Genomic DNA, 26,939 nt, shown 5'->3' with positions numbered 1-26,939 from the left:
GTTTTTAAATTCCTAATATTGTTATATGCTTTTTTCTACTGAATTAGTCTTATGTGGCCAGTAAGGCCTGGAATTCATCAAAAGTTTTGTGTTGGGATTATTTAAAAATAAAAAATGAATATATCACAAAATTAAAAGATCTTTATTTCAGCACACAAAGTCAGAGCGAAATGGCCTCGTCTTATGTTAAACTGCTCATAAATAAATCATTGTAAAATTAATGAAAAATAATTTACAAACTATTTTGTAAATTAAATTAATAACAGAACACTATGTCGATTAATAAAATGTTACATGAACCTACACTCATACAGATCTATCAATCATACTAAACATCAGGTTACTCTTTAATGTAAAGTATTTGGCATGATGTCTCAATTAACTTAAAAACTATTGACGAACCAGTATCAGCAACACATTCTCACTGACAACTGGATATGCATTGAAAATACACAAAAAGACCAAGCTATTGTATGTAATACACGTTCTGTGTTCTGTAAGTTAAATTATAGTAGATCATTTGCATTTGCATGTTACTATAGTATTGTTTCAATATTAAAATAGCTGCACTCTTCTTTCTACTACTATTCTTGCCTCACAAAACACTTGTTACATTTGGATAGCCTTTTTATCGAATCATAAAAATAAATAAAATAATGCACATTCTGTTTTAAGTGATGGCAAATTAATTTAACCAGCCGAACTTAGAGCTGGACATTTCTCCTTTGATCGGTATCAGTTCTACTTCACCGTGTCTGTTCAGTTTAATCCGGTTTACGGTCATAGTAGCCCAGTCAGCAACCACGGGAGCACCGTACCTTCCCTTCGTGATCCGGTAGAGGTCCACTCCTTTACTTGTGCGACTGTACTTGACCAGGTACTTGTGTCCAGTCTCAGGGTCCCGAACGAAGGGTAGGCCCAGCCGGTCCGTCTGCACCCAGAATGTTCGGTACTTGTCTGTGATATCGTCTTTCGTGACCAGGCGTCTTCGGCCGGCCAGGTCATATATGATATCAATTGCTATCTGACGATCCAGCAGGCTCCCGATGTCCCCGGTCATCAACAAGTCCTTGACTTGTCGTCCAGTAGTAGATGCCTGAAACAACCGTTCTACTGAATCCTTGTCAATTGTTCTTATCGGTCAGCCAGGTCATAGATGATATCAACTGCTATCTGACGATCCAGCAGGCTCCCGATGTCCCCGGTCATCAACAAGTCCTTGACTTGTCGTCCAGTAGTAGATGCCTGAAACAACCGTTCTACTGAATCCTTGTCAATCGTTCTTATCGGTCAGCCAGGTCATAGATGATATCAACTGCTATCTGAAGATCCAGCAAACTCCTGATGTCCGCAGTCATCAACAAGTCCTTGACTTAAAATGAAGAATGTAATATTTTTGTTTTATGTGTTGTTAAGATGGTTGAAAATGGGAAAAGAGGATAAGACACAATAATTGGAGTAGAGCCTCAGGATTAAGACTATCCAAATTGTTTATCTCTCCTTACGTTAAAGGGTGGACAGCTCTCCTAGACCACAATAAGGAGGATATAAGACTGATATTAGGAATGTTGACAGGACATGGTCCTCTGAGGAAGCACCTTATGAAGGTAGGCCTTAGTCAGAGTAACGAATGTAGACTCTGTGGTGAGGAGGAGGAGTCAGCGGAGCACATTTGGTTAGATTGTCCTGCCACCATAAAGACTCGGAAAAGATACCTGGGAGCATGTCTCCTCAGCCCCAAGGACATTAGAGAACAGTAGCCCTTAAATCTGATTGGTTTTTGCAAAAGCCTCGGTCTTTGAGGGCACAAAATTAAAGTAAGGGAGACGCAAAGGTCTTTTTAGGACTAAGCGCGGGACAGTTTAGTAGTTGGTATTTTGAGTTTAAATACAAGAAAGTGTCTTTGGCCATAGTCGCGCCTTTGTGGGTCACCTACATAGAAGGCAATTTATTCATTCATTATCTGTGGTGGAGAAAATCTAAAATTAATTTGCTTATCCAAACCTTTTACAAGATTTGTAACCTATTTTATTTAACCAATTCTTGTCAGAAATATAAATTAATAAACAGATTAATTACAATTTTATCAATTTTGATTTAGAAATACTGTCAAGTCAAGTGATTGACTCTAGTTTTCATGGTGTATTATATGCTACTAACACATACCTGCGGCTATTCCCTTCAATTTCTATACAACATTTTGTGTATTTGTTTGAATAGCTCCCATAGTTTCAGTAATACTTTAACTATTTTATACCAATGTAGAGGAATTTCACAGTTGAAGTTTAAAGGATTCCTAGTGAAAGAACTTGTGATTTAATACGATGGGGTCCTATGATATTTAAAAAATTTAATTAGTCATCAGGTACCCGTTTTTTTCTTTATTTTTTCTTTTTTCTTCTCCTTTATTACATGAACATGAAGTACAGTAATAGTGTCATACAAAATTCTAAATGTCATACAAGTAAAAATGGTCACATTTTTTATGTCATTCAATATTAGTGCGCAGTTCTTTCTCAGCTTGGCGTTGTCAGGAACTCTTTAAGGGTGTATATTGGTCTTTTCACTAGGTAGTCTTGAAGTCCTTTCTTGAGTCGATTTCCTGATAGGTTTCTAATGTTTTCTGGGAGCATATTTTTGACATTTTTTCAATGTTAATCATTAAGAGAATCACAGAGCAACATTGTGAGTAGTTGTTATTTCAAGTTTTGTACTTCAAATTAATCAATTTTGATAGTTCAGAATAATTATATACTTGACATTAAATTGGAGTTTGTTATTTTGCCCTGAGAAACTATGTATATATAATTTTGTAATAAGGTTGGATTCAAAACAGTACAGTTTTCTGAATTGTATGGATATAGATATTGCCGTTGAAAATTAAAAACTAAAATCAACTTCAATAATACTAACTCATTCCAATACTTACATTCCATGACAACTATCATCATCCATATGTAAAGATGATAATATCTGATACAGTAAAGTTCTTGCTTCCCAAATCCATGTTTGCTGTATCATACTATTTCCTCATCCAGTCTAGGAATTATATCAGTATTGTATATCTCATCACTTAGAAATGGATGCGATGTCCTCTCGACAATTCTGTCATCACAGTTGTATTTAGTGCCTTGTTTATTGCTTTGTGATTCCACTTGCTATAATCACGGACTCACTGCACTCGTAGTCACTGAGCAAATGGTTTGTTGAATCATGCTAATGCACGGACCCTTGGTTTTTGTTCCTTCAGCTACTGTAAATATGCTGTCCCACAATGTCTAAGAAAACCAAATTCAATATCTAAATTGTGTACACATTCACAATTTTGTTCATTAATTAAAATCCAGAATAAATTAATTGGTTTGACTTGTGGTCATGATGTTGAAATAAGGAGTGTTGTTACTCTAAAATTTACTTTATGTTTTCTAATTGAATAAATGTTAACAAATTGAAAATAGTGGTTTAGTTAATGAAACATAATATGCTTGTGATGTCATATTTCAGTGTCTACACAAAACATTTGATTAGGTTCAACAGACTTTCAATCAATATTTCACAATTTTGAGGACCAACATGGAGTTTTTCCATTTATAATATTATTAGGATTAGAAGAGATTTAAATGAAAAATCTAGAAAATGCAATATGGCAGAAGGCTAACCTTGGGAACAGCCTGATTATAAAATTTGTAATTTTTATCTTGTGCAATTTAAGAAAATCTTCTTCTAAAATCCTGGAAATAGATTATTTTGTATTAATCCATCCTTATTTTCATATGGAATAATTAACAGTAGCCAGAAACTTCATTTTCTGCACATTCAGATGTGATTTGTCTCTTGGGAGGGATGACTGTGGGCATGATATTCGTAGACGCAGGAACAACTTGAGGATGAGACGTGTCTTTGTGAAACTTCACCTTCAATTGATAAGAGGTCGATCAGTGAGCTTTCCAAGAAATTAACATTTGTTAAAAATTCAACCAAACAATTTTTATAGTCAAATGTCTTTTATCCTGTGGAGAAGTTCATAGCGTAGCTGCTGAAAGTTATAAATTAACTTACTACTAGCACTGTTGAGTAAAACGAACATGAATGTTATTTTATGTGTGAATGATGAATGAATAAATACAAAAATAAAGTAAAATAAATGCAGTAACATAAAAGAAGTTGTATAATCTAAATAAATTGCACAATTTATCTTCTTCTACTAGTAGTGTAAAATGGATTTTTTTCAGTGGAACTCATAATTTCTGTTTGTGCTTTAGAGATTAGCTCATTGTAAATTAGAAGATTTTATATAGTTGCTAAACTAAAATGTATCTTTCTATTGTCACTCCTTAAGTGAAAAAATTCACTAAAATTAAACAAACTGTTTTTGACCTCTCTACCTGAAATTGTGTTCAGTAAAACTCTAGTTACATCTAGGATCTATAAATTTTGCTTTTGTGTGTTTTTATAGTCCATTTGCAACATTTGAAGGAAACAATAGATTTTGATAATAACAAATTTATTTGGTTACAAATTAGTGTTCTTTGACAACATTTTGTAACAAATACAGCCACTAACTATATTTATAGAACCACTAACTGGTAACAGCAGACTAGCACTGACCACTAACATTAAAAATCAAAGTCCAACAAATAGTGATATCAAAGATGTTTGAACTTGCCACGAAGTATTACTACACTGCATGTTGGCATTTCCTGCAAGATAAGTGAGGTGTAGTATATTGAACTGTAGCACTAAAAGGGTTAAAATAACTATAACAGGGGTCTATTAACACTTTTCACCGTTTTAACAAAATATTCAATGCTCACTCTGTTCCCTTCCCTGAAGTACTGATTAATGAACTGTTGTTGGTTCTAGTAAACAATGGAGAAAGTTTGAGTAGAAAACAGTAGATTCACTTACCACCTGCAGAATGGAAACTGTGAACATAAGGTAGTCGAAGTGAATGATCATCGTTGACTTGAGACAAGATTTAGTGTGACTACCTTCACTTAGTTATGTACTATTGTTCGACAAAATTAAGTGCAAACAAGAGTAGACCATGTGGTTGTCATCAGACACAGCAACGGATCTCTTGTCTTATGTGTGATTTATTACTTGTTATCTGACAATCAAACAAATATTCATACCTATTCTTATATCTTCTTTACTATTGTGGTCTGGTAAAGTTACTATGCCATCTAATGTAGTTGTTATAAAGAAGTGAACTGCAGGTTAGCCGGTCGTTACTATTGTCTCATAATTTCATTTGCAATTTATTTTAGTAATCACCATCATTAAATATCAATTATAAATTTACTTAAATTTAATTATTTTTTCCTTTATATTTTTTGAAATCATTACCCCTTATCTATGTATAAATATTAATTAATATCAAATTTAATATACAATAGACAATAATCTTTATTTGTACATTTTTCAAGAATTACAATAGCATCAACATTTTACAAAATACGTAGTGAGTATGGTTTAAATTTAATTATTTAGTGTGAGTCAATCTTTCAAATGTGGTTTTAAGCTTCAAAGTTCCACTGGGTCCTCCAATTTAAGAATTTGTCAATTGTATAAAAAGGGTGGTTCAGTAACCATCTTCTCAGCTCCCTCTTGATGGCATTGCTCTCTTCTTGTGACTTGATGAATTCGGGTGTTGAAGAGCTTGGCACCCATGTATGATGGCTTCTCCGAATACAATGCGGTTCTATGTGCTGGTAAAGTGAAATTTGCAGCCTGGCGGTTGTTGTATGTGTGCAGGTCTCTTCCCCTTGTCAAGTTGTTATGTTTGCATACATTATTACTTGTAGTATGTACAGAGATACTACAGTTAATATATTAAGCTCAATGTAAGCTTTTCGACAAGTATCTCTGGGCTGTAAACCTGCAAGAATTCGGATGCACTTTTTGTGTAGAATAATTAGCTGCAGACATAATTATTTGGAGAGACAAACTTTTCTTGCGACAGACCGTTATTTTAAACTCTTAAACTTGTGATATGAAGACCAGTGTTAAATAATATAATTAAATACTAATAATTTATGTTTAGAGGGTTTCAACTTTTAAATTTACAAGTAATTACAAATTTAATTTAAATCCCATTTTATAAATGTTTGTAATTTGTTATCTAATAACTTATTTCAAATATCTCATTGACAATAAATTCCTGTATTTTTGACTTTGTACAAAAATAATTCTTATAGGAAAAATTAACGTACATTTAATAATATCATATAACAAGCTAAATGTTTTGGTACTAACTGTGTAATAACTTTTATAGGTTTTGTAGTCAATTAGTGATAGTATCTTTGTGTGACGTGTGATAATTATGATCTTTATGGTTATGTATGGTCTTTAAGGTTGACTCAGATTGTTTATGTTTTAATATTTATCCCTTCTTAACATAAAAATTCCCTTACATAATCTTTACAACATTAATTGAGGTGTTTAGTCAAGACCAGAAGTTTAATCCCAAGAAATGTAACCACAGAGACTGTATCTGTGTCTAAACGTTTTCTACAACACACTGTTTACTACAGTTTCTGGCGGTACTGGCTGTCATCTTGTAGGCGGGCACTCCCGTAAGGGCAATGTTAAACCTTTTATGGTACTTTTACTATTTTTTGTTAGGTTCCTTTTACTACTTTTATGGCAAAGTTTTTTTAGTTTGGATCCTACTTACACTTTTACAAGCTTATTTTTGTTTCAGATTTATGAAAGATGTCTCATTTTAAAGACACAATTAAGACGCAACCAAAGTTTTTTTATATTTGTGTAAATTATTCAGAAAAAAATGATCACAAATTTGTACTTTAGAATTGTATACACTTAAATAAAAACTAATAAGCATTTGGATCTTCCATAATGCTGCGATAAAAGTCACGAGGTTTAACATTTCTTAAGGTCCCCAGACTGTTTTCTAATGTAAAATGTTATTTTATTGTTGAAGGCACATTTGAAATAAAGTTCTAGTAGCTTTAATAATGATATAAATTGTTGCGTATGAAAACTAATTTCATCATTATTTCAAAGCGTAATTAAAAAACTAATATTTTGAATAAAATAGGTTAATTGAAATGCAAAAATGTAATCAAATGTTAGGATTGTCCAAGTGGGCATGGATATCTCAGATGGTTGTTATCTGAGCGATTGTAGAGCAGTGTTATACTGACAAATCATGCTGATAAAGACAAGCCAGATATTGTCTATGTTAGGATTGTCCAAGTGGGCATGGATATCTCAGATGGTTGTTATCTGAGCGATTGTAGAGCAGTGTTATACTGACAAATCATGCTGATAAAGACAAGCCAGATATTGTCTATGTTAGGATTGTCCAAGTGGGCATGGATATCTCAGATGGTTGTTATCTGAGCGATTGTAGAGCAGTGTTATTACTGACAAATCATGCTGATAAAGACAAGCCAGATATTGTCTAACAGTGAACAATCAGCTGTATCTCTAATTGAATGCTAGACATTTTGTTAATATAATAATAGAAAATAAGGAGAAAAGTCAGTACAGTACTAATAAAAAGTGCAATAGATATACTATCCACATCTTTCTAAACCTTATTACCATTTTATTACCTATTACAGTTGATACCAATAAAATGCCTCTACGGCAAATCATAAAATGTTAATGAGTCTCTATCAGTGTAAATTTGAATATCCATAAACGTTTTTATCATAAGAAATACCTTTAACATTTAGTGATGGAAATGTATGAAAGTTACATTATTTAAAAGAACTAGGAATTAGTTATACGATTACGTGATGAACACCAGGACAAGTAGATAACTGATTACTGCCCAGGATTGTAAAATAAATGAACAAAAGAATCCTCTAATGTTGACTTTAATTTCAATATTTACAAAATAGTATGTAAAACCTAGGGATGGGCTGATACCACAAGAGTTTAATTAGAATTCCAATACTGATACCAAATTGTCATCTTTATTCTCGATTCAGAATTTAATTCGGATTCCTGTGTTATTTTTAATTGAGAGCATAATACACTGAGTTACAACTAAATAAAATTTGGCCAGTAGGGGTAGCCAGTCAAACATTTCAAATCAGCCTTAGCCATGATACGAAGTTTTCAGATATGCTCTTAATTATTGTTAAAATGCTCTTGTTAAAATTGTGGATAGACAAATAAATTAATAAATGACTGTAGTTTGTTAAGTAATATTTAGCTCGTAGTTCTTATGTCCATTGCTCCTGCGTCATCGAGTAGTCTGCTATGCATGCAATAGGGGACACATCTATAAAACTACTACACAAATTAGGAGGAAACAATAGTGATCGTTGGTTTATTTACCGTCGAGTAACGGACGTCTGTGCACAGCACACTCGATGATGCAGGAGCAATGGACATAAGAACTACGAGCTAAATATTACTTAACAAACTACAGTCATTTGTTAATTTGTTTATCTATCAAAGATTTTTCGTGTACAACAAAAGTACAGTAAAACATGTTTCAGCACTCGATATTTTGTGTACTATCGAACTGATATCATCTGCAAATAACTAAGACTCGTGCTGATACATGGTCATAAGTGTAGGAAAATATGAACTGATATGAAAGTATTACTTACAAAACAACAACAATTGGTTAATTTGTTTATCTATCAAAGATTTTTCGTGTACAACAAAAGTACAGTAAAACATGTTTCAGCACTCGATATTTTGTGTACTATCGAACTGATATCATCTGCAAATAACTAAGACTCGTGCTGATACATGGTCATAAGTGTAGAAAATATGAACTGATATGAAAGTATTACTTACAAAACAACAACAATTTGGTTTTTATCTACGTCTTTTCATATACAAAATATGACAAAAACACGGTTTGGCAATCTGTAACTCGCTTATTGCTGATCAGCTGACGTCTGCAAATTGACATTGGTTAATGCTATCACAATCAAGTGAAAAAAGCAGCAGTACAAAAATCTTCATTCAGGTTCGGATTTAACTCTGATCAAGTGTCATCATATTGTAATAACTTGAGATTATCTACATAGCAGTAAATGACAAGTGTACCTACTCAATCAGAATAATCAAAATACGTCAAAAGGGTTAGTCAGTAATTCATAATTACTAATCTTTAACTTTAAACATTTCTGTAATTTGTAGACTCCTTTTTTTAGAAAGGTACCAGAATTACAGCACAAGAAAGTTTTAATCTGTTTCTTTAAATTATAACATGACTAATTATCTAAATATAAAGTGAGAACAGAAATTATGTTTGTTATTGAAACAATCATTGAAATGTTTATCTTTAGCTATGCATATTGTCTTTTGTTATGAAATTTTAATGACTTAAAATAAAAACATATGTAAAATCAAATGAAATTGTGTTGCGAGACAATTATTGTGTGGGGTTTCTCCAGATTGAATGGTGCAGTGACACGAAACTGTCGAATCAAATGGCTCACAGTGACGCAGCACTTGACTCCCCGGTGTTCGTTAGTTTCCAACGGTTGGTAGACCTTCACTACATCACTATCAAATACGCTTCACATCTCACTTTGGATATTTCTACCAGCAAAAATTTATCTTGTTTTCACTCCGACTTTTAGGTAATTTTTAATGGTAAAATGTATTTTTTTCCAAAAAGATGGAACATTCTATATTTCATATGTTGACATTGTTGCAAGAAAGGAAAATCTGAAAAATAAAGAAATCTTTGAGCATATTATTGTGACTCCACCACTAACGACTATTTGGTCTATGATGTTAACACTGTCCTGACTGAAATTGATACTGAAGATTGTGCACCATGGTTTTGGTTTAGTACATTACAAACTCTACATTTGTGTTTACTTTTTTATAAAATTATCGATTCATCCAAATAGATGATATTCAATCTTTGGATGGAAGAATAACAACAGTCGAATCATAGAAAGAATAAATATTTATGATGAAGAACAATGAAACCGTAGAGGTACAGAAGTGTTGGAGTATAATCATCCATGGTTCATTATAAACATTTTTGATCCGCTTTTTCATTTTTTTAAAATTAAATCTTTGTTCTCCAAATTTATCATAATCAATATGCCCATAAATTTTGATTGGATGGATTTAGTTAACGTTGAAGTATATGTTACATTTGGCAGGATTGTAAATGTTATCACTCGTTTAAACCTTCCAATTGAGAGTAAATGTCCATCATAGATCACTGTGAGTGTTGCATGAAACAGGAGTGTTAATATTATTGAACATTTGGTGGACGTTGTGGAGAAACAAAGTTGTATTAGGTCATCTTTATTTTACAGATGACTAGTATTACAACATAGAGTTTTTATCTAATTATTTAATACAAAAAAATTCAACCCAAATCTGATTACTTTGTTATATTGAATTAGTATTATTTGTGTAGGATTTAAAAGAAGAGACCACCTTTGGGTGTATCTAGGAAAAAAGAATGGTTTAATACTATTAAACATTTTTTTGAAATTTACTGTGTCGCAGGTTTTAATATACAATATGAAAATTGCATCTTTTTTACAAAAATAAATGTTTGTAAAAATTGTCTTCACACATAAATTTTGTTTTAATAAAACCCAATTAAATTTATTTTTAAATAAAATAATTACAACATTTTTTTGAAACCTTAAATACACTAAGAGACTGGCAATTTATAAAAAGAAGAACATGGATTTTCATTGAATACTTACAGTTTTTGCACACAACGGAAAAAGTGGCGTCAATATGGCAATGTGAATCTTGTTCCATATACCTTATAGCAGGACTAGATTTTAAATCTAATAATAAGCACATAGTTTCCAATATAAATGAACATTTTGTATTATATCATTTTATTCTTAGTTAGTTATATCGAATTTCTAATTATCCAGTTGCTCCAAGAATATTTCCCTCGTCATGACCTATCAAAACTATAGTATGTCCACAAAATCAGATATTTATAAATATCTTGATAGTAGCCTAGAATCAAGTTAATTTTTAAAAAGAGTACAAAATTTTAAAATATCGAAACTGAAAGTAACTTTCATTTTATAGACACACTAAAAATTAATGTGTGTTTAATTTTAATTCAGTACTTAGAGTTGGTCCTTACTTTATGGTCCTCACTGTTAATCATCTCTATTAAGTAAAGAGCTAAATAACAAAACGTTTTAAACTTTTTTTGGTTGATATTTAAGTTTAAACACTTGTTTTGACAACACATTTTATTTAAAAGTATACATAACTAAGAGTTTTCTTTGGTTTTTGCACAAAAATCAGAATTTTATTTGCTCAGTACATGGTTATTTAGAATAGAAATTGTTTAGTTTTCAGCTTAAATCAGCACCTAGATCAAAATTTATAAAGCACAAATTTCTCTGTATTGTTAACTACTATTTTAGAGACAAAGAGATGATTAATTTTGTTTATATTAAATTGTTTTAGATAAAAAGAAAGATCAACCTTTTAATATTATAAAATCCATAATCTATGTTTTGTATGAATATATGAAACTTTTTTTAGCACAATTTAGTAAATCCGCTATTGAATTTCCTTTTAGAGAATTGTGTTTTATAGTTGATTTTAATGGGGATTAAAATTAAAATTAGCAGCATATCCAAGTTATCTAAACAAATAATGTCTTGCCAAGGTGGTCTGACACTCAGGAATATTTAATCTAAAATTGTATTTAATACAGATTGAAAATTATAACCCTCTCCTGTTGACTTTTATAGTGATGAATACCTAATAAAATTCTACATATAATGCAGATTGTAGGAAGGGTTGATTAAATGTGAAAGTTGAGTTTAGCTCCAGTTCACCTTCCTCCTAGTGCAGCGTCTGTAATTTGATGCTGTCATAGATCTGACTCCTGGAATCTGGAGTCATGTTCGTCTGAAGAGATCCAGAAAGAGTCGGTGCCAAAGAAGTTCAAAACAAATTTTTTACATCAATCAACATAATGTTCACCTAGAGTACACTATATTTATTTTTTAGTCTAGGTTCTGATATCAAAACGATGTAAAGAGTTTGTTTTGAGCTTCTTCGTCACGGATTATATTTGGATCTCTACAGACGAATGTTACTCCAGATTCCAGGAGTTGTCTGAGACAGTGTCAGATTTCAGACGTAGCACTAAGAGGAATGTGAACTGCTAAACTCATCATTCACAAAAACAAATATTTAAAATCATAATAACATTTTTTGTGGAACCTTCGTTAGAATATTCCAGGTTTGTTTTTAAGTTTTAAATTTTGACACATTTCCTAAAATTTGAGATTGAGGGATAATTCATAAATTTAAGTTGGCATTTTCTGTTGTAACCAATTAAATAAAAGAACAAGAAAGAAAAATGAAGAAAATAATCTTAAATATGTCATCATGTCTACATCACCCCCCAAAATATCAATCAGATCAGTTAAGAATGTTAACTGGAGGCATAGGTCAAGGTGATTGTTGTCTTGTAGGTTTTAATAATAACTAAATATCATTATTCAGTTGCACCACACAATCTACTACTTTAAAAACTTTTATACAAATAAACTTAATAATGTAAAAATATTACATAAACTAACCAACCGTTTTAGTTGTGATTTTATAAATTTTTAATAAGATTTTAATGAGCTCCAAGTAAACTAATAGTCTCATAGTAATATGTTTATATAGTAATTCCTTTGTAATGTTCACTGCGTTCATGCTACGACTTCATGTCTCTAATACTAAGTCATTGAAATCAGACGTTGAGTTTGGAACTTGGGTTCAATTCAGTTCTCAGTACAGTGTATAAGAAAATCGTACACACTAGGACTCTGCCTCCACAGATTATCCATGACATCAAATTTAATATGATTGTACTCTGTTTGTGTACAAATTTATTTATTCTGTGATTTTCTCATTGCTGTCATGGCTACCTACTAGGGTGGTCTGAAAAGTTTCCGATCTCAACGTGAAGATGGCAACACTCGTAAATAAAAGCAACTGAATTTGGTTGTTCATCTGTTGAAAGTTATTCATCAAAGTTTCAGCCATTTTTAATGTGCAGTTTTTATGTAACAGTCGTTTGAGTAAGTTGATGTGAGTTTTTTTATGAAAATGGACAAAATCAAGTATCGACCTATCATTAAATGTTTGTTTTTGAAAGGCAATCAAAGGCCTTCAGAAATCAAAGATGAGTTGGATTCTGTGTATGGGGACTCTGCACCATCATTTACCACAGTGTAATTTTGGCTGCTGAATATTTAAACGTGGCCGCAAGAGTTTGGGATACGGTGAACATTCAGGATGTCCAAAAACTGGAACCATTAATGAAAACTTCGCCAAAGTTCAACAAATGGTACTAGATGATCACTAAATTAAAGTGAGAGATAGCAGAGGTTATGAACATGTTTGTCACATATTAAATCAACAGTTAGGCATGAGAAAGCTGTCTACGTGTTAGGTGCCGCTATTGTTCACGTGACCAAAAATGTGTTTGGATGAACATTTCCAACGCTCTTTTGGCACAGTTTAGCCAAAATAGAATAAGGTGATGAAACATGGATACACCATTACATGCCTGAAACAAAAATAAAGTCCAAACAGTGAACTGCAAAGGGATATCCGTCTCTAAAAGAAGCAAAAACTGTTTTTCCAGCTGAGAAAGTGATGGAAAATGTTTTTTGGGATAGTCATGGATTTATTTTAATCGATTATCTTCAAAAAGGAAAACCCATTACAGGAGCATACTATGCATTACTTGACAAGTTGAAGGCAGAACTAGTAGAAAAACCACCACATTTGTAAATAAAGAAAATTCTTTTTCACCAAGATAACTGTCTCACACCTCAGTGGATGACATGGATAAAATTTACGATTTAAACTGCTTGACCATCCGCTTTACTCACCAGATCTACTCCCAAGCGACTTCTTTTTGTTACCCTAAAAATTACACTCTGAAGACAAAGATTTTTGTCAAATGAAGAGACAATCACCTTCGTGAACAATTATTTTGCAGAGAAGAATGCTGAGTACTATTTGGACTGGTTACAGAGATGGGAGCATCGCCTGAAGAAGTGTGTAAAGAGTTACAAGGAGATTATGTTAAAAAATAGCAAATTTCAGGAGAAATGTCTTGTATCTTCGTTAGGATGGAAACTTTTCAGAATACCCATGAATAAGACCAATATAAAAATGTTCAGCCAAATCCTGTGGAGTGACATTCACCATTATTGAACTCGACATTATATAATAGGAATGAAACTTAATGAAAACTTTGAAGTCGAAAGATTGTTCTTGAGATATTGTGTGGACAGAGACAAAAATGAAATGTTATGAGCCTTTTAGGTGATATGCTTTGCTAATGCTCAGCCAATGACACACGTATTATTGTTAGACTAACCAGAATTAGAGTAATATTGAGTAGTGTAAAGGTTTTGAAGAACTATTTTGAATGGTCAAAAGATTGGAATGTAGATAAAATTTATCAAGCTATCTCTAGTAGTGAATCCAAAGGTACCACAATTATCCATGGCATATTTTCAAGATGCTGATTTTAATTCTGAGTAAAATTTTTAAAAATTGTATTGCATTTTTGTCAAGATAATTATAAAGTCACAGTAATAATGAATGGAATGATCTAGATTTCATGAATAAAATCTAGATCTTTTACAAATCGTTATATAAAAAATAATTTATGTTATAAAAGGTTTGGTCTTGAGCCAGTTCTTCAGATTTTGGGTGTTTGTTGCTATCCTTGAGTAAGTCCGGCAAGGCGTTTCACATCTTTGCACCAATAATAGTCGATGCACAGGTATGTAAGCTACGTAAGATGTCAATGGCACATCACACACCACGGGTGCTGCAGTAACTTGAACTCGCCGTCTGCCTCATCCTAGCCTTCCCCTCCAGCAACTCTGTCTTAGTACAGTCAACAGAATGATCCACTCCTTGGTTATTGAACATGTTTTAACGGTTTCAATAATCTTGAGCTTTTCACTTTTTGAAAATGTTGTATGTTTCACTATCTTCCAACAGAACACGATCATGATCACCAGAACTTGACTTTGTGAAGCAGTTGTAAAAATACTGTCTCTAAGATACATATTAAAATGAAGAATTACACAATAGTGTGTGACATCTTGTGGATTGCACGTTTCGACTTGAAAGTTGTCATCACATTCGATACGCAGAGATTTCATCCCAAAAACTTCTAAATGTCAGGTTGGTCATTGTGAGGACGTGAAAATTCATTTCGGTCAGTGCTTCATTGTATAGAAATAAAATAACATGGAATAGGATTCAAAAGATCACGGAATATTTAGAAAGTTCAATTTGTTGTGGAATTTGATTTATTGAGTTTCAATTTATCAAGGTATGGCTGTGTATATATATCTCTCTTGGATTTGTATTGCATTTTAATTGTTAATTATAACAGTGCCAAAAATGTTTACTGTATTAGGCATATAAAAAATTACAATTCACGAAATTAATATTAATTGTATGAGTATACAAATAAAACCAGTAAAATATTTTAGACTATGAGTGAAAATCAGGCATTCAATGTGTTTCAGGAGATTTTCAGGACAAAACAAAAACAGCTTGACTGTAGTATAAAACCTATTAAGTGATCAAAACGCACGTAACATGTCAGCAACCAAATGAGTCAATAATGTCCTATTATACTTTTATATTTGAAGTAGTTCATTAACAGTTTCGTATGTTCTGCCCAGTATGTGTGACAGTTAACTGTGTCTTGAAGTTCACCTGTACCTCTCCTTTCCTAGCCAAACCCTCCCTAGACCTACACAGATGTACAGGACGCTGTAAGTACCAAATGTGCTAATCTCTACACTCAAATTACACTCAATTACAGTTGACACTATTTGCTACTTTATCTAATATATTTATTGTATTCGCAAACATTTTGTGGGTATAGCACATACTATAGTTCTCTAAAAAATGTTTGTTGCAATAAAATTAATTCGTAGCAACACTAAAGTGTCAAATATTATTTGTGCATTGTTCATCTCTAATTCATTATTGCAACAGTACAAAACCTTCAATCGCATGAACTTTTAACCCTTTAGTGTGGCTACAACATTTTGTTCTTTCTGTTCAGCTGGAAACCAAACCGTATCAGCTGATCGTTTCAACAGAATAGAAAACTTTGTCCATTCCTCAATTTTTTATTACACAATGTTAAAATATCACTGTTTTAATCGATACACACTGAAGTACGAGTCTAAATATTTTTCAGTAGACAACCAGAGCAAATTAGCGTCTCCACTTCATCCCACCTATACACGTGCTGTCATACTTTTATTACACAATGTTAAAATATCACTGTTTTAATCGATACACACTGAAGTACGAGTCTAAATATTTTTCAGTAGACAACCAGAGCAAATTAGCGTCTCCACTTCATCCCACCTATACACGTGCTGTCATACTTTTATTACACAATGTTAAAATATCACTGTTTTAATCGATACACACTGAAGTACGAGTCTAAATATTTTTCAGTAGACAACCAGAGCAAATTAGCGTCTCCACTTCATCCCACCTATACACGTGCTGTCATACTTTTATTACACAATGTTAAAATATCACTGTTTTAATCGATACACACTGAAGTACGAGTCTAAATATTTTTCAGTAGACAACCAGAGCAAATTAGCGTCTCCACTTCATCCCACCTATACACGTGCTGTCATACTTTTATTACACAATGTTAAAATATCACTGTTTTAATCGATACACACTGAAGTACGAGTCTAAATATTTTTCAGTAGACAACCAGAGCAAATTAGCGTCTCCACTTCATCCCACCTATACACGTGCTGTCATACTTTTATTACACAATGTTAAAATATCACTGTTTTAATCGATACACACTGAAGTACGAGTCTAAATATTTTTCAGTAGACAACCAGAGCAAATTAGCGTCTCCACTTCATCCCACCTATACACGTGCTGTCATACTTTTATTACACAATGTTAAAATATCACTGTTTTAATCGATACACACTGAAGTACGAGTCTAAATATTTTTCAGTAGACAACCAGAGCAAATTAGCGTCTCCACTTCATCCCACCTATACACGTGCTGTCATACTTTTATTACACAATGTTAAAATATCACTGTTTTAATCGATACACACTGAAGTACGAGTCTAAATATTTGTCAGTGGACAACCAGAGCAAATTAGCGTCTCCACTTCATCCCACCTATACACGTGCTGTCATACTTTTATTACACAATGTTAAAATATCACTGTTTTAATCGATACACACTGAAGTACGAGTCTAAATATTTTTCAGTGGACAACCAGAGCAAATTAGCGTCTCCACTTCATCCCACCTATACACGTGCTGTCATACTTTTATTACACAATGTTAAAATATCACTGTTTTAATCGATACACACTGAAGTACGAGTCTAAATATTTTTCAGTAGACAACCAGAGCAAATTAGCGTCTCCACTTCATCCCACCTATACACGTGCTGTCATACTTTTATTACACAATGTTAAAATATCACTGTTTTAATCGATACACACTGAAGTACGAGTCTAAATATTTGTCAGTGGACAACCAGAGCAAATTAGTGTCTCCACTTCATCCCACCTATACACGTGCTGTCATACTTTTAGAAACGGATGTGGTTGACCAGTAATCCACTCAGCAGATATATTCTGCTTCCTTTGCTCTACCAAATGTGAATCTACGGCCAATTTAATATCTATTGGTAGATGGAATAATTGTAAATCCGTTGTGAAATGAGGACTAAATGTTGCCACAACACATAAAAAATAAAACGATGAACAGTGAATAGCAGGTGTCAGTGAACAATGATCCCTGCTGAAAAATTATCACTCGATTGCACCTGTATTGAGATAATTGTTATCCTGTCCAGACAGAACTTCAGCTACATAACTGTGAGTAGTATGTGAGTAATCTGCCACTTCATCGATGGTGGCTCGGCAGCGTACATGACGACAACATGGTCTTCCCTTGTTCTTCATACTAGTTTGCCCGCTTTACAATTGTTCAATGCACTAGTAAAGAGGTCATACTGCCAACCTAAAAGTATTATCAATCAATTTTGGTAATTGTTTTATTTCTGTTTCAGACAAAGTTTGCAGAGACAATTCAGTTGACAAGCAGGACAAATCATACGACAGGTGTGTTAAGTACAGTGATAACAGTATTGTTCGTTTGTAAAAATGGTGTGGTACTACATGTTTTCAATTAATATTGGCAACACCATTTCAATACTTAATGCATTTTAAATTAAAGAATATTTGTATTGTATTTGAATTTCGTTTTTTAATTGTAGGTAATCAAATAGGTTTTCCAACAATAACATCATATGAGACATTTTAACTTTATTTTATGACTACAAAAAAATAAGTAACTTAAATATGACCTAAGTTATTTATTAGGGTTTTTATTGTCATGCATGCAAAATTTTAAGGTTTTTCCTTGAAATGTGTAGGAGATATTGAGCTTATTGTGTGAACTTGTACATGCATGCTTATGTACATGTAAAGATCATAACATTATTTTTGCTAAATAAAATACACACTGGAAAAACCTAAAATAATTCCTATGTGTTTTATTTTGTAATACTTGTTTCAAAGCATTTGGATGGTCAGTCTGTCTATCTGACCGTAGGACATCTCGAGAATGAAATGAGCTATAGGCTTAAATTTTCAATGAGACCTTAGGGAAGCCTGTTACACGACACGTGCTGTGGCTTACTTCTGCCTTGTAATAATACAGTATATATTAAACTTTTTGTTGTAAAAGGTATAAAAACAAAACAAAATTAAGTTATCAGAATTTTTACTTCTTTTTAAAGTAATATCTTATAAAAACAGCTATATCATTTAAAACATGTTACTACGTGAAAAGAAGTAAAGAAAGAATATCTTACATTTTAGAAAATGTAAGTACAGAAAATATATTGAGAAAGAAAAGAAAGTAATATTGTATTGTAATAACTGAATAATGTTCTCATTAATATACAATTTAATTCTGTTTTGTCACATTATAAACAAATTCTTAGCTCTTGTGTTTGTGTGTCAGTGTGCTGACTGGAAAACGTTATTCACAATAGTTTTTGCATGTAAAACTATTGAAAATAACACAAGTAAATTTAAAAATAAATAGTGCCTGTTTTCAGTCAATTGACCATCTCACTCCTATAATGTGTGTAACACATTTTTTTTAAAGTTTTAACCGCATTTTCTTCACTTGTGAGTAGTCTTAAATTTAACATTTTAATTAATTTTAATTTATGTATCCAAATATCCTCTATTTATTGTCGTAGTAATTTGTTTCCCATTTAAGCATGTAACTCTGATAATGTCCTGCAGGCACTGGAACCGCAATGACTATGACAGGAGGGACAGGGATAGAGACAGGGATCGAGACAGAGATCGAGATCGTAAGAGAGGAAGAGACTCACCGGACTCAGATAAGTCCAGGAAATCAGCCAAAATTGATGACAAGTGAGTTTTTGTATACTTCGTAGTGCAAAAATTAAAAATCCATACACTCTACAAAAAATTAAAAAGTGTGTGGTTATGTATTAATTATATCTTTAAAATTAAACTGTGTATAACGTAATAGTAAAAAAAGTGCTTGACATTTAACATTATTCTTATGGGGAAAATCTCTCTTGAAAACAAAGAAAGATTGCTTATTTTCTGTTGTGTTTGTATCTTTACAAACATAAGAAATTGATTTATATCACTTTAAGAGATTTTGATTTCTTGACAAAGATGGATGTCAGTATCATCCTTCTTATGCCATAAGAGGAACAAACTACTAGTAATAATACTGACAAATAACATTTTGCAATAGTATAACAGAACAGCTGAACACGTCTAGTCTCTATGGAGTAGGGGCAGACAGCTGTTTTTGGCCGACAATTGTTTACAGAGCAACCAAAGATAACGAACACTTCAGTTTTTAAGATTTATTTAGCAGTGAAACAATGTTCAAGTGGTTCAGAAAAAAATCTAGTGGTAGCTGCACTTGTCAAATTTCAACAGAAAGTTGCTAAGTCTGTCCAGATATTATCACTAGGACTGGTGAGATGTTGGAGCTTGTACTACTGTGTGTATTAGGGTTCTCTGACACTTGGGCAGAAAGTTGCTAAGTCTGTCCAGATATTATCACTAGGACTGGTGAGATGTTGGAGCTTGTACTACTGTGTGTATTAGGGTTCTCTGACACTTGGGCAGAAAGTTGCTAAGTCTGTCCAGATATTATCACTAGGACTGGTGAGATGTTGGAGCTTGTACTACTGTGTGTATTAGGGTTCTCTGACTGACACTTGGGCAGAAAGTTGCTAAGTCTGTCCAGATATTATCACTAGGACTGGTGAGATGTTGGAGCTTGTACTACTGTGTGTATTAGGGTTCTCTGACACTTGGGCAGAAAGTTGCTAAGTCTGTCCAGATATTATCACTAGGACTGGTGAGATGTTGGAGCTTGTACTACTGTGTGTATTAGGGTTCTCTGACACTTGGGCAGAAAGTTGCTAAGTCTGTCCAGATATTATCACTAGGACTGGTGAGATGTTGGAGCTTGTACTACTGTGTGTATTAGGGTTCTCTGACACTTGGGCAGAAAGTTGCTAAGTCTGTCCAGATATTATCACTAGGACTGGTGAGATGTTGGAGCTTGTACTACTGTGTGTATTAGGGTTCTCTGACACTTGGGCAGAAAGTTGCTAAGTCTGTTCAGATATTATCACTAGGACTGGTGAGATGTTGGAGCTTGTACTACTGTGTGTATTAGGGTTCTCTGACACTTGGGCAGAAAGTTGCTAAGTCTGTTCAGATATTATCACTAGGACTGGTGAGATGTTGGAGCTTGTACTACTGTGTGTATTAGGGTTCTCTGACACTTGGGCAGAAAGTTGCTAAGTCTGTCCAGATATTATCACTAGGACTGGTGAGATGTTGGAGCTTGTACTACTGTGTGTATTAGGGTTCTCTGACACTTGGGCAGAAAGTTGCTAAGTCTGTTCAGATATTATCACTAGGACTGGTGAGATGTTGGAGCTTGTACTACTGTGTGTATTAGGGTTCTCTGACACTTGGGCAGAAAGGGCTAAAGAAGGAGATAGACAGACATGTATAGATCTCACACAGAAATTAATATCCCATATTGGTGAAACCACTGAACCATTGTTCAAAACTGGTACTCAGTCTTAAATTGCCATTGTGCATTAATACTGCCGTAAAGCATAATTACAGTTGTAATAACATTTTGTAATTGTGTACAGAAGTGTATGGGCATTATAACAAGTATGTTAGAAAGTTTGATTAGATTTTTATTTCAAATTTAAAGAATAAATCATAAAAATTAGTAACAAAACTAGAAAACACAAAAAGTCCTTCTTTAAGAAAATGTTTGTATATTTATTCAAAAAGCAGGACTTTTATTAGCAGGAATATTGTTGAAAAATAGATGATTTAAAATTTGGATTCTTCATAAATTGTGAAATAGGTTGTAAAATAATTCTTCTCAACAAATAAGTTTAGAAGTGGGCCGTTACCTCGCTTGTGTTGTACATCTGATTCATGCTGTCTTGTGACGTACCTAATACTGTAAGTCTATTAGTTTGTTATCAAATGAGCCCATCAAGGCTTCTGCATTGAATTTGGTTTTTGTTTACATTTTTCAATTAAATTTAATATAAAATTTGTAAAGTTAATTTGATTTGATAACTATAGTTTTAATGAATAATTTTAACCATTTAAGCACATGGCGTATAAATAAGCCCTACTTTCAAAATTTTGCTAATTGTGGCATACAAGAATTTCCATATTGTCTAACTGACTCTTGCATCTCCTCCCCACTCCTCACTGACAGTTTGACTTGCCACTCATCTCTGTCCAGTTCATTTCTTTGGTCAGTGGGTTTAAGCCTGTCATGAGACAGTAATAGGCATCTCTGTCGGGACTCTAGGTTTGTTTTGATTGTTTGTGCTGCAGATAATTTGTGTTTGTACCATGTTGATTTGGGCCTTTGTCTCTAATATTTTATATGAGTTGTATTCCATTACTTTTGTTATTCACTAACACCACACGATATTTAAACTTACTGTAGCACATTGCATTCACTGACATGAATAATTGGAACAGCAGGATCTTCTATTACAATCGGTTGTTGTGATAGACTCATCTGCATCGAGACACAGTTCTGTAGTAGAAACAGTTTCAGGAGGCAGCCTATGATTTTTCAATTCATTAGGCACAGAATACAGCAGTAATGTTTAGTAACAGAAGTGTTATGGATGTGTGTAGGCAGACACAACTCAGCAAGCTGGAGAGAAGGCAGCGGTTTGCAATTCGAGCGGCCCAGGAAGAGGAGCAGCGACTGAGACGGCAGCAAGAGAGTCTGTGGCAGGAGCAGGTGAAGATGGCAGCACATGAGTTGGCAGCTCAGCAGGCTCAGGAGTTCTCCAACTACCAGTGGCTGCCCTTTCCTCCTCCAGGTAATCACTTACTTGGATCAGTTATGTATGACCAAACACACATTTGTATGTTTTTTTTTATTTATCACCCATCCCACACCGTAGATGGATATATTTTCAAATGATAGACATTGACTAAAGCGCTAAACGCGATTGTATCCGAAATCATAAATTGTGTCTCTTGGAGAGTTTTTAGTTCACTAAAAGCCTTGGAAATGGCAGGTGCACATTTTTCTTGATGTGTCTTTGACCACTCCGTAGTCACACACCACAGACAAATTTCTGCTTCTGGCCTCCCCAGTGTTACATATTCTCGCTTAAAAACTAAAAATCCTTAACTGTTTTAACCTGGGCTACTATTGATAGTCATGTGCCAAAATCCTAAGCCCTTTTTAGACAAAATGTATGAGTCCAAAAAGGTATTAGGACTTGTACTTAAAAATATACTTCCTACATGTAAGAAAGCATAAACACTCACCAACTAAAATTTATGTAATTATTTTATTTATCAACAGATTTTAACAAATTTGTTATTGTTCGTTTTTTATAAAATTTGCAATAAATAATTATTATAGCAATTTTTCTGTGGGACGAACAGTTTATGGAATACCAAAGTTTGAAAAATGTAAAATGCCGCCATTTTGAAATGAAAAATGATAATAGGTATTTAATGTTTTTAATTTTTCCTTTAATAAACTTAAAATTACTGCTAAGATTCGTCTTATTCATCTCCAATGGCTTTTGAGATATGATTTAAAAAAAATAAAAAAACACATGGACAGACAGATATTAAACAAACCGAGATAGGACATATGTTCATATGAACTTTTTTGCTTGTTTTTGTGTCTAATCCTGAAGTTGTGCCAACCTCTCACAAAACACCTTATATATAATAAATATAAATTTTAAAATTTCAGGTGTGTTGATGAAAACCATATATCTAAAATAATATTTGATACACAAATATCTATTCATTTTAAGTTAAATTTAATTTTTAATCCCAGAAAAATTATAGGCCTACTTTAATTACTTGTTGAATTACATTATTTTTTGTAAGCTTGAGTCATTTTTCCTTTTTGCCATTTCTGTGCAAGTAAAAGTAAAACGAGCTAAATCCATAGTACAGTACTTAAAATAAAGCATAAAACCAAAGTTATTTATTATAAAATAATTAAAACTGTTTTAGCATAAAATATTTAAAAAAAACTAATAGAATATTTACACGAGTAAAAATTAACATAGTTTTCACTTTAACAAAAATTTGTTTCTACAAAACTAAAAAGTATTGCCATAACATTTTTTTCTTGTTTATGTCAAAACGCAACTATCAGTTCGTAGAAACCAAATTATGTTTGATTAATATGTCAGTTGTCAGCAGAAAATATTGTCATAATAAATTAGCAAAAGAACGAAATTTCCTTTATATACATATTTTGAAATCTATTTAATTTGGTTAAGTAACCAGAATAACATATTACAATATTAAACGTTATCAAAATATGAGACATATTTTATGTGTCACAAAAACCATGTCACTCTAAGGGCTAAGAAACAATTAGAAAAATGTAAATAATTAACTGTGTAATAAATCTAAATAGTTACATTTATTTATATAATAATAACTATCCTAAAAATGTATATCCTCCAACTTGCAATTAATGAAGCAAAATAAACCTGTATCATCATAATAATTAATTAAATAGACTAGCAAGTACAAGAAAGTACTAATTTTTAAGTAGCTATTTTGTTACAATGATTTAAATTATTTGTCTCTAATCGAAAAACTTTTTGATGAATCATCACTGAAGCGTGGTTTTAAAATTTGAAACTTAACATTAATGTTTTCTACAGTGGTTCTAAATATGTTAAATTATATTAATCAAAGTAGACAGTTTGTTGCAAAATAAGCTAAATGCTAAATTAAACTCAATGCTTCTACAAACATCTGACCAGTCAGTCTTCAGAAAATCTGCAGCACATTAACCGCAAAAAATCCACACTCACAACCACAGCTGAGCTCTTTTGTTTACTATTCGGAATTATCGATTACATCTGTTTCATTTATTGATGTTTTATACAGTTTGTATATTTTGAAACAAAACCAGATATGGTCTATACATGAAGCAGAGTTACCATGCACTCTTGTGTCTTATCTTACAAAGTTACTTAAATCCAAGATCTCACATTGAATACTAAAAATCATTAACGTTTCGTAATATTCCCCAATTATATTTAACACTAACTCCAGTCAAACATTTAATAAAATATAAAGGGCAAGTCCAGTTACGAATATTATCTTTTGGCAATATTAAAGTATGGCAATGTAATATCCTTCCTTGGAGAAAAATAATACTGTCCAAACAATATAATACCAAACCCACATCACAGTCGCACACATCTGACTTTACTTAAAAACTGGTTTTTCTCATAGCACAGTTAAAAGATGCAAATATTTGATAACCTCTATATTATATAAAAAGGTGACCCTTTTACTCACCAACCAGGCTTTAGGTATATACCTGATGATGAATTAGAATTAGAAATATACATCGTACAAAATAAACATATATCATAAGTGTCAAAAAGGTTTTTATTGTATATATTTTTATAAAGAACATGCAATTACATGCAATTAAAATGTATAATGAAATAGTGAATATTATTATTAAGCATGCGTTATTGTAACATTAATGTGGCAAAATAATTAACCGTCATGCCCTGCAACAAATTTATAACCTTAACTATTATTCTCTGAAAGTGTTAAGTTAGTCGCTTAAGATAAGAAAAGTATTGTTAAAACAGCATTACAAAAATAAAAATATTATAAAAGAAAGCTAGCTGTCAGTTTGATAGGGAAATCAGCAGGCTAACCTTGAAAACTATTTTCCTATCAGCTAGAACACTGTCTAGCTTACAGCCCTATCAATTTGAACCTGTCAGTTTAATTAATTAAACAATGCAACTAACAATAACAATAAGCCATAGTGATTCATGACTGTTTACACTTAAAAAATAAAATGTAATTTATGAAAACTCCACTTCATATATACATACAGAAATATACACTTTCTTCTAACATGAAGAAAGTTAAAGTTTTTGTTCATCTTTTATTATTACATTAAACACATGTCCTATTTTCCTATTTTAAGGATTAATTGAATTTGTATACTAAAAAAAAAAATAATTCTTATTCTTATAATGAAATACTGATATAAAAATATGAGGTAATATTTTGAAGAAAATCAGAACTTTTGTATGTTTTAGTTTGTTTTCAAACATGCAAATCTATTTTTTCATAACCGTAAACGTTTTATTTGTTGAAAATATAATCAAAATAAATTGTAGCTTGTTTTAAATGAAATATATTTTATACTTGCCTCAAATAAGCCAAGAAATAAATAAAACTATGATATTTATTTCAAAGTACAAACCTTAAAATAATAGTACTAAAACAACATTAATTGTAATTGTTAATAAAAAGACACATAAGAGAATAGAAAGCTGCATAGACAAGAACTTAGCTGTGAGACAGTAGTAAGAGTCTTGGTGGAGACAAGACATTATATAGAGCATTATACATGTCTGAACCTGCCTGTGACCTATCAGGTCCAGTTCCTTGCAATGATCTGGTCTAAGCTTGATGACCGTCTATGATTTAGCAAACTGTTCATTATCTTTTCTCTATTATTCCAAATCCTGTAGGCAAGATATGCTTACTGCCTTCCAGTCCTTGTCCTTTCTCATAAATATCTTTGAATTGGGTATACAAAGGTACTAATAGTATTTTAGTTTTACCAATCTTCTTGTTAAAAGAGGTTTTTTAATATGGAGTTAGATGTTCACCAACTTAAATTGTAGACCGTAGAGCATCCGTCATGAACATTGTACTCCTGAATCTACACGGTTTTGCTTTCTTTTAAATAATCACATTTTCTGCTGTCCGTAGTTAATTTGAACCACACCACCATATCTGGGTGTTGTCGTGTCCGTCAGTAGCGTTGATATCTAAATTCCAATGTATTTTTCATCGACAATAACTGTCATTCTACATACAAAATTTGAGACATTTTCTCCCGGCACATTCTTATTTGAATATTATTTTTCTAATCTATCTGCAATATGTTTCCAAAATTTGTATTAATTTGATCAACTTCTTTTTCCACCTTACTGATGGATACTGATTTAGCAGCTGAAATATATACTTCATCCTTGCAGTTTTTAACAAGCTAGTTTTCATGTTTATTATTGGCTATGGATAATTTTAAACATAATTATGCTCATTTGCCATTATTATGTGTTGTAACAAAACGAAGATTAAGAACTTCTGTCTGCCTTCTTCTTCAGGTTAAAACTGTTAAAAAATTTAGTTTCCTTTTTTATGTGTTAGGATTGTTTACACCTTAAAACAGGGCAGACACTAGATATCCTTTACTATCAGCAGTTACTTTATTTAAACAAAAGTAGGCAGATATCAGATTTGTTTTATCGTGAAACATTT

At 32.3% G+C, this 26,939-nt stretch overlaps 2 protein-coding genes across 6 annotated transcripts in view; one reads left to right on the top strand and one right to left on the bottom strand.

The window, feature by feature from the left end:
* LOC124364101 (histone-lysine N-methyltransferase SETD2) overlaps nt 1-26,939 on the top strand; it is a 73,705-nt gene that overhangs the window by 38,128 nt on the left and 8,638 nt on the right. Inside the window, exons 11-14 of one of the 2 annotated variants that reach the window (XM_046819284.1) lie at nt 15,675-15,767; nt 18,077-18,128; nt 19,326-19,460; nt 22,272-22,462. In XM_046819284.1, the coding sequence (XP_046675240.1) occupies nt 15,675-15,767; nt 18,077-18,128; nt 19,326-19,460; nt 22,272-22,462 (471 nt within the window). The remainder of the gene's footprint in view (nt 1-15,674; nt 15,768-18,076; nt 18,129-19,325; nt 19,461-22,271; nt 22,463-26,939) is intronic. The other variant, XM_046819286.1, reaches the window with a different exon arrangement.
* Nucleotides 122-25,987, bottom strand: LOC124364102. 4 transcript variants are annotated; one of them, XM_046819289.1, is made up of 2 exons: nt 25,873-25,987; nt 122-1,245 (listed from the first exon to the last, which is right to left on the bottom strand). In XM_046819289.1, exon 2 carries the CDS (start codon nt 1,058-1,060, stop codon nt 686-688), a length of 375 nt encoding a protein of 124 aa, XP_046675245.1. In that variant the 5' UTR covers nt 1,061-1,245; nt 25,873-25,987; the 3' UTR covers nt 122-685. The 4 variants fall into 4 exon arrangements, with proteins under 4 accessions (XP_046675245.1, XP_046675243.1, XP_046675246.1 ...); XM_046819287.1 differs by lacking the exon at nt 25,873-25,987 and adding an exon at nt 4,909-5,143 and having other exon boundaries at nt 122-1,096; XM_046819290.1 differs by lacking the exon at nt 25,873-25,987 and adding an exon at nt 4,909-4,988.

This window comes from Homalodisca vitripennis, chromosome 6 (assembly GCF_021130785.1).
Source record: "Homalodisca vitripennis isolate AUS2020 chromosome 6, UT_GWSS_2.1, whole genome shotgun sequence".
Lineage (NCBI taxonomy): Eukaryota > Metazoa > Arthropoda > Insecta > Hemiptera > Cicadellidae > Homalodisca > Homalodisca vitripennis.
Note: the sequence above shows the minus strand (reverse complement) of the source record. Positions and strands in the feature narration are given on the sequence as shown.

Coding starts and splice junctions, on each gene's coding strand:
- LOC124364102 (XM_046819287.1), bottom strand. CDS start 4,959: ATGATCATTCACTTCGACTACCTTATGTTCACAGTTTCCATTCTGCAG. Junction 1,097..4,908: donor CAGTTTCCATTCTGCAGGTG/GTAAGTGAATCT, acceptor CGGTTGTTTCAG/GCATCTACTACTGGACGACA.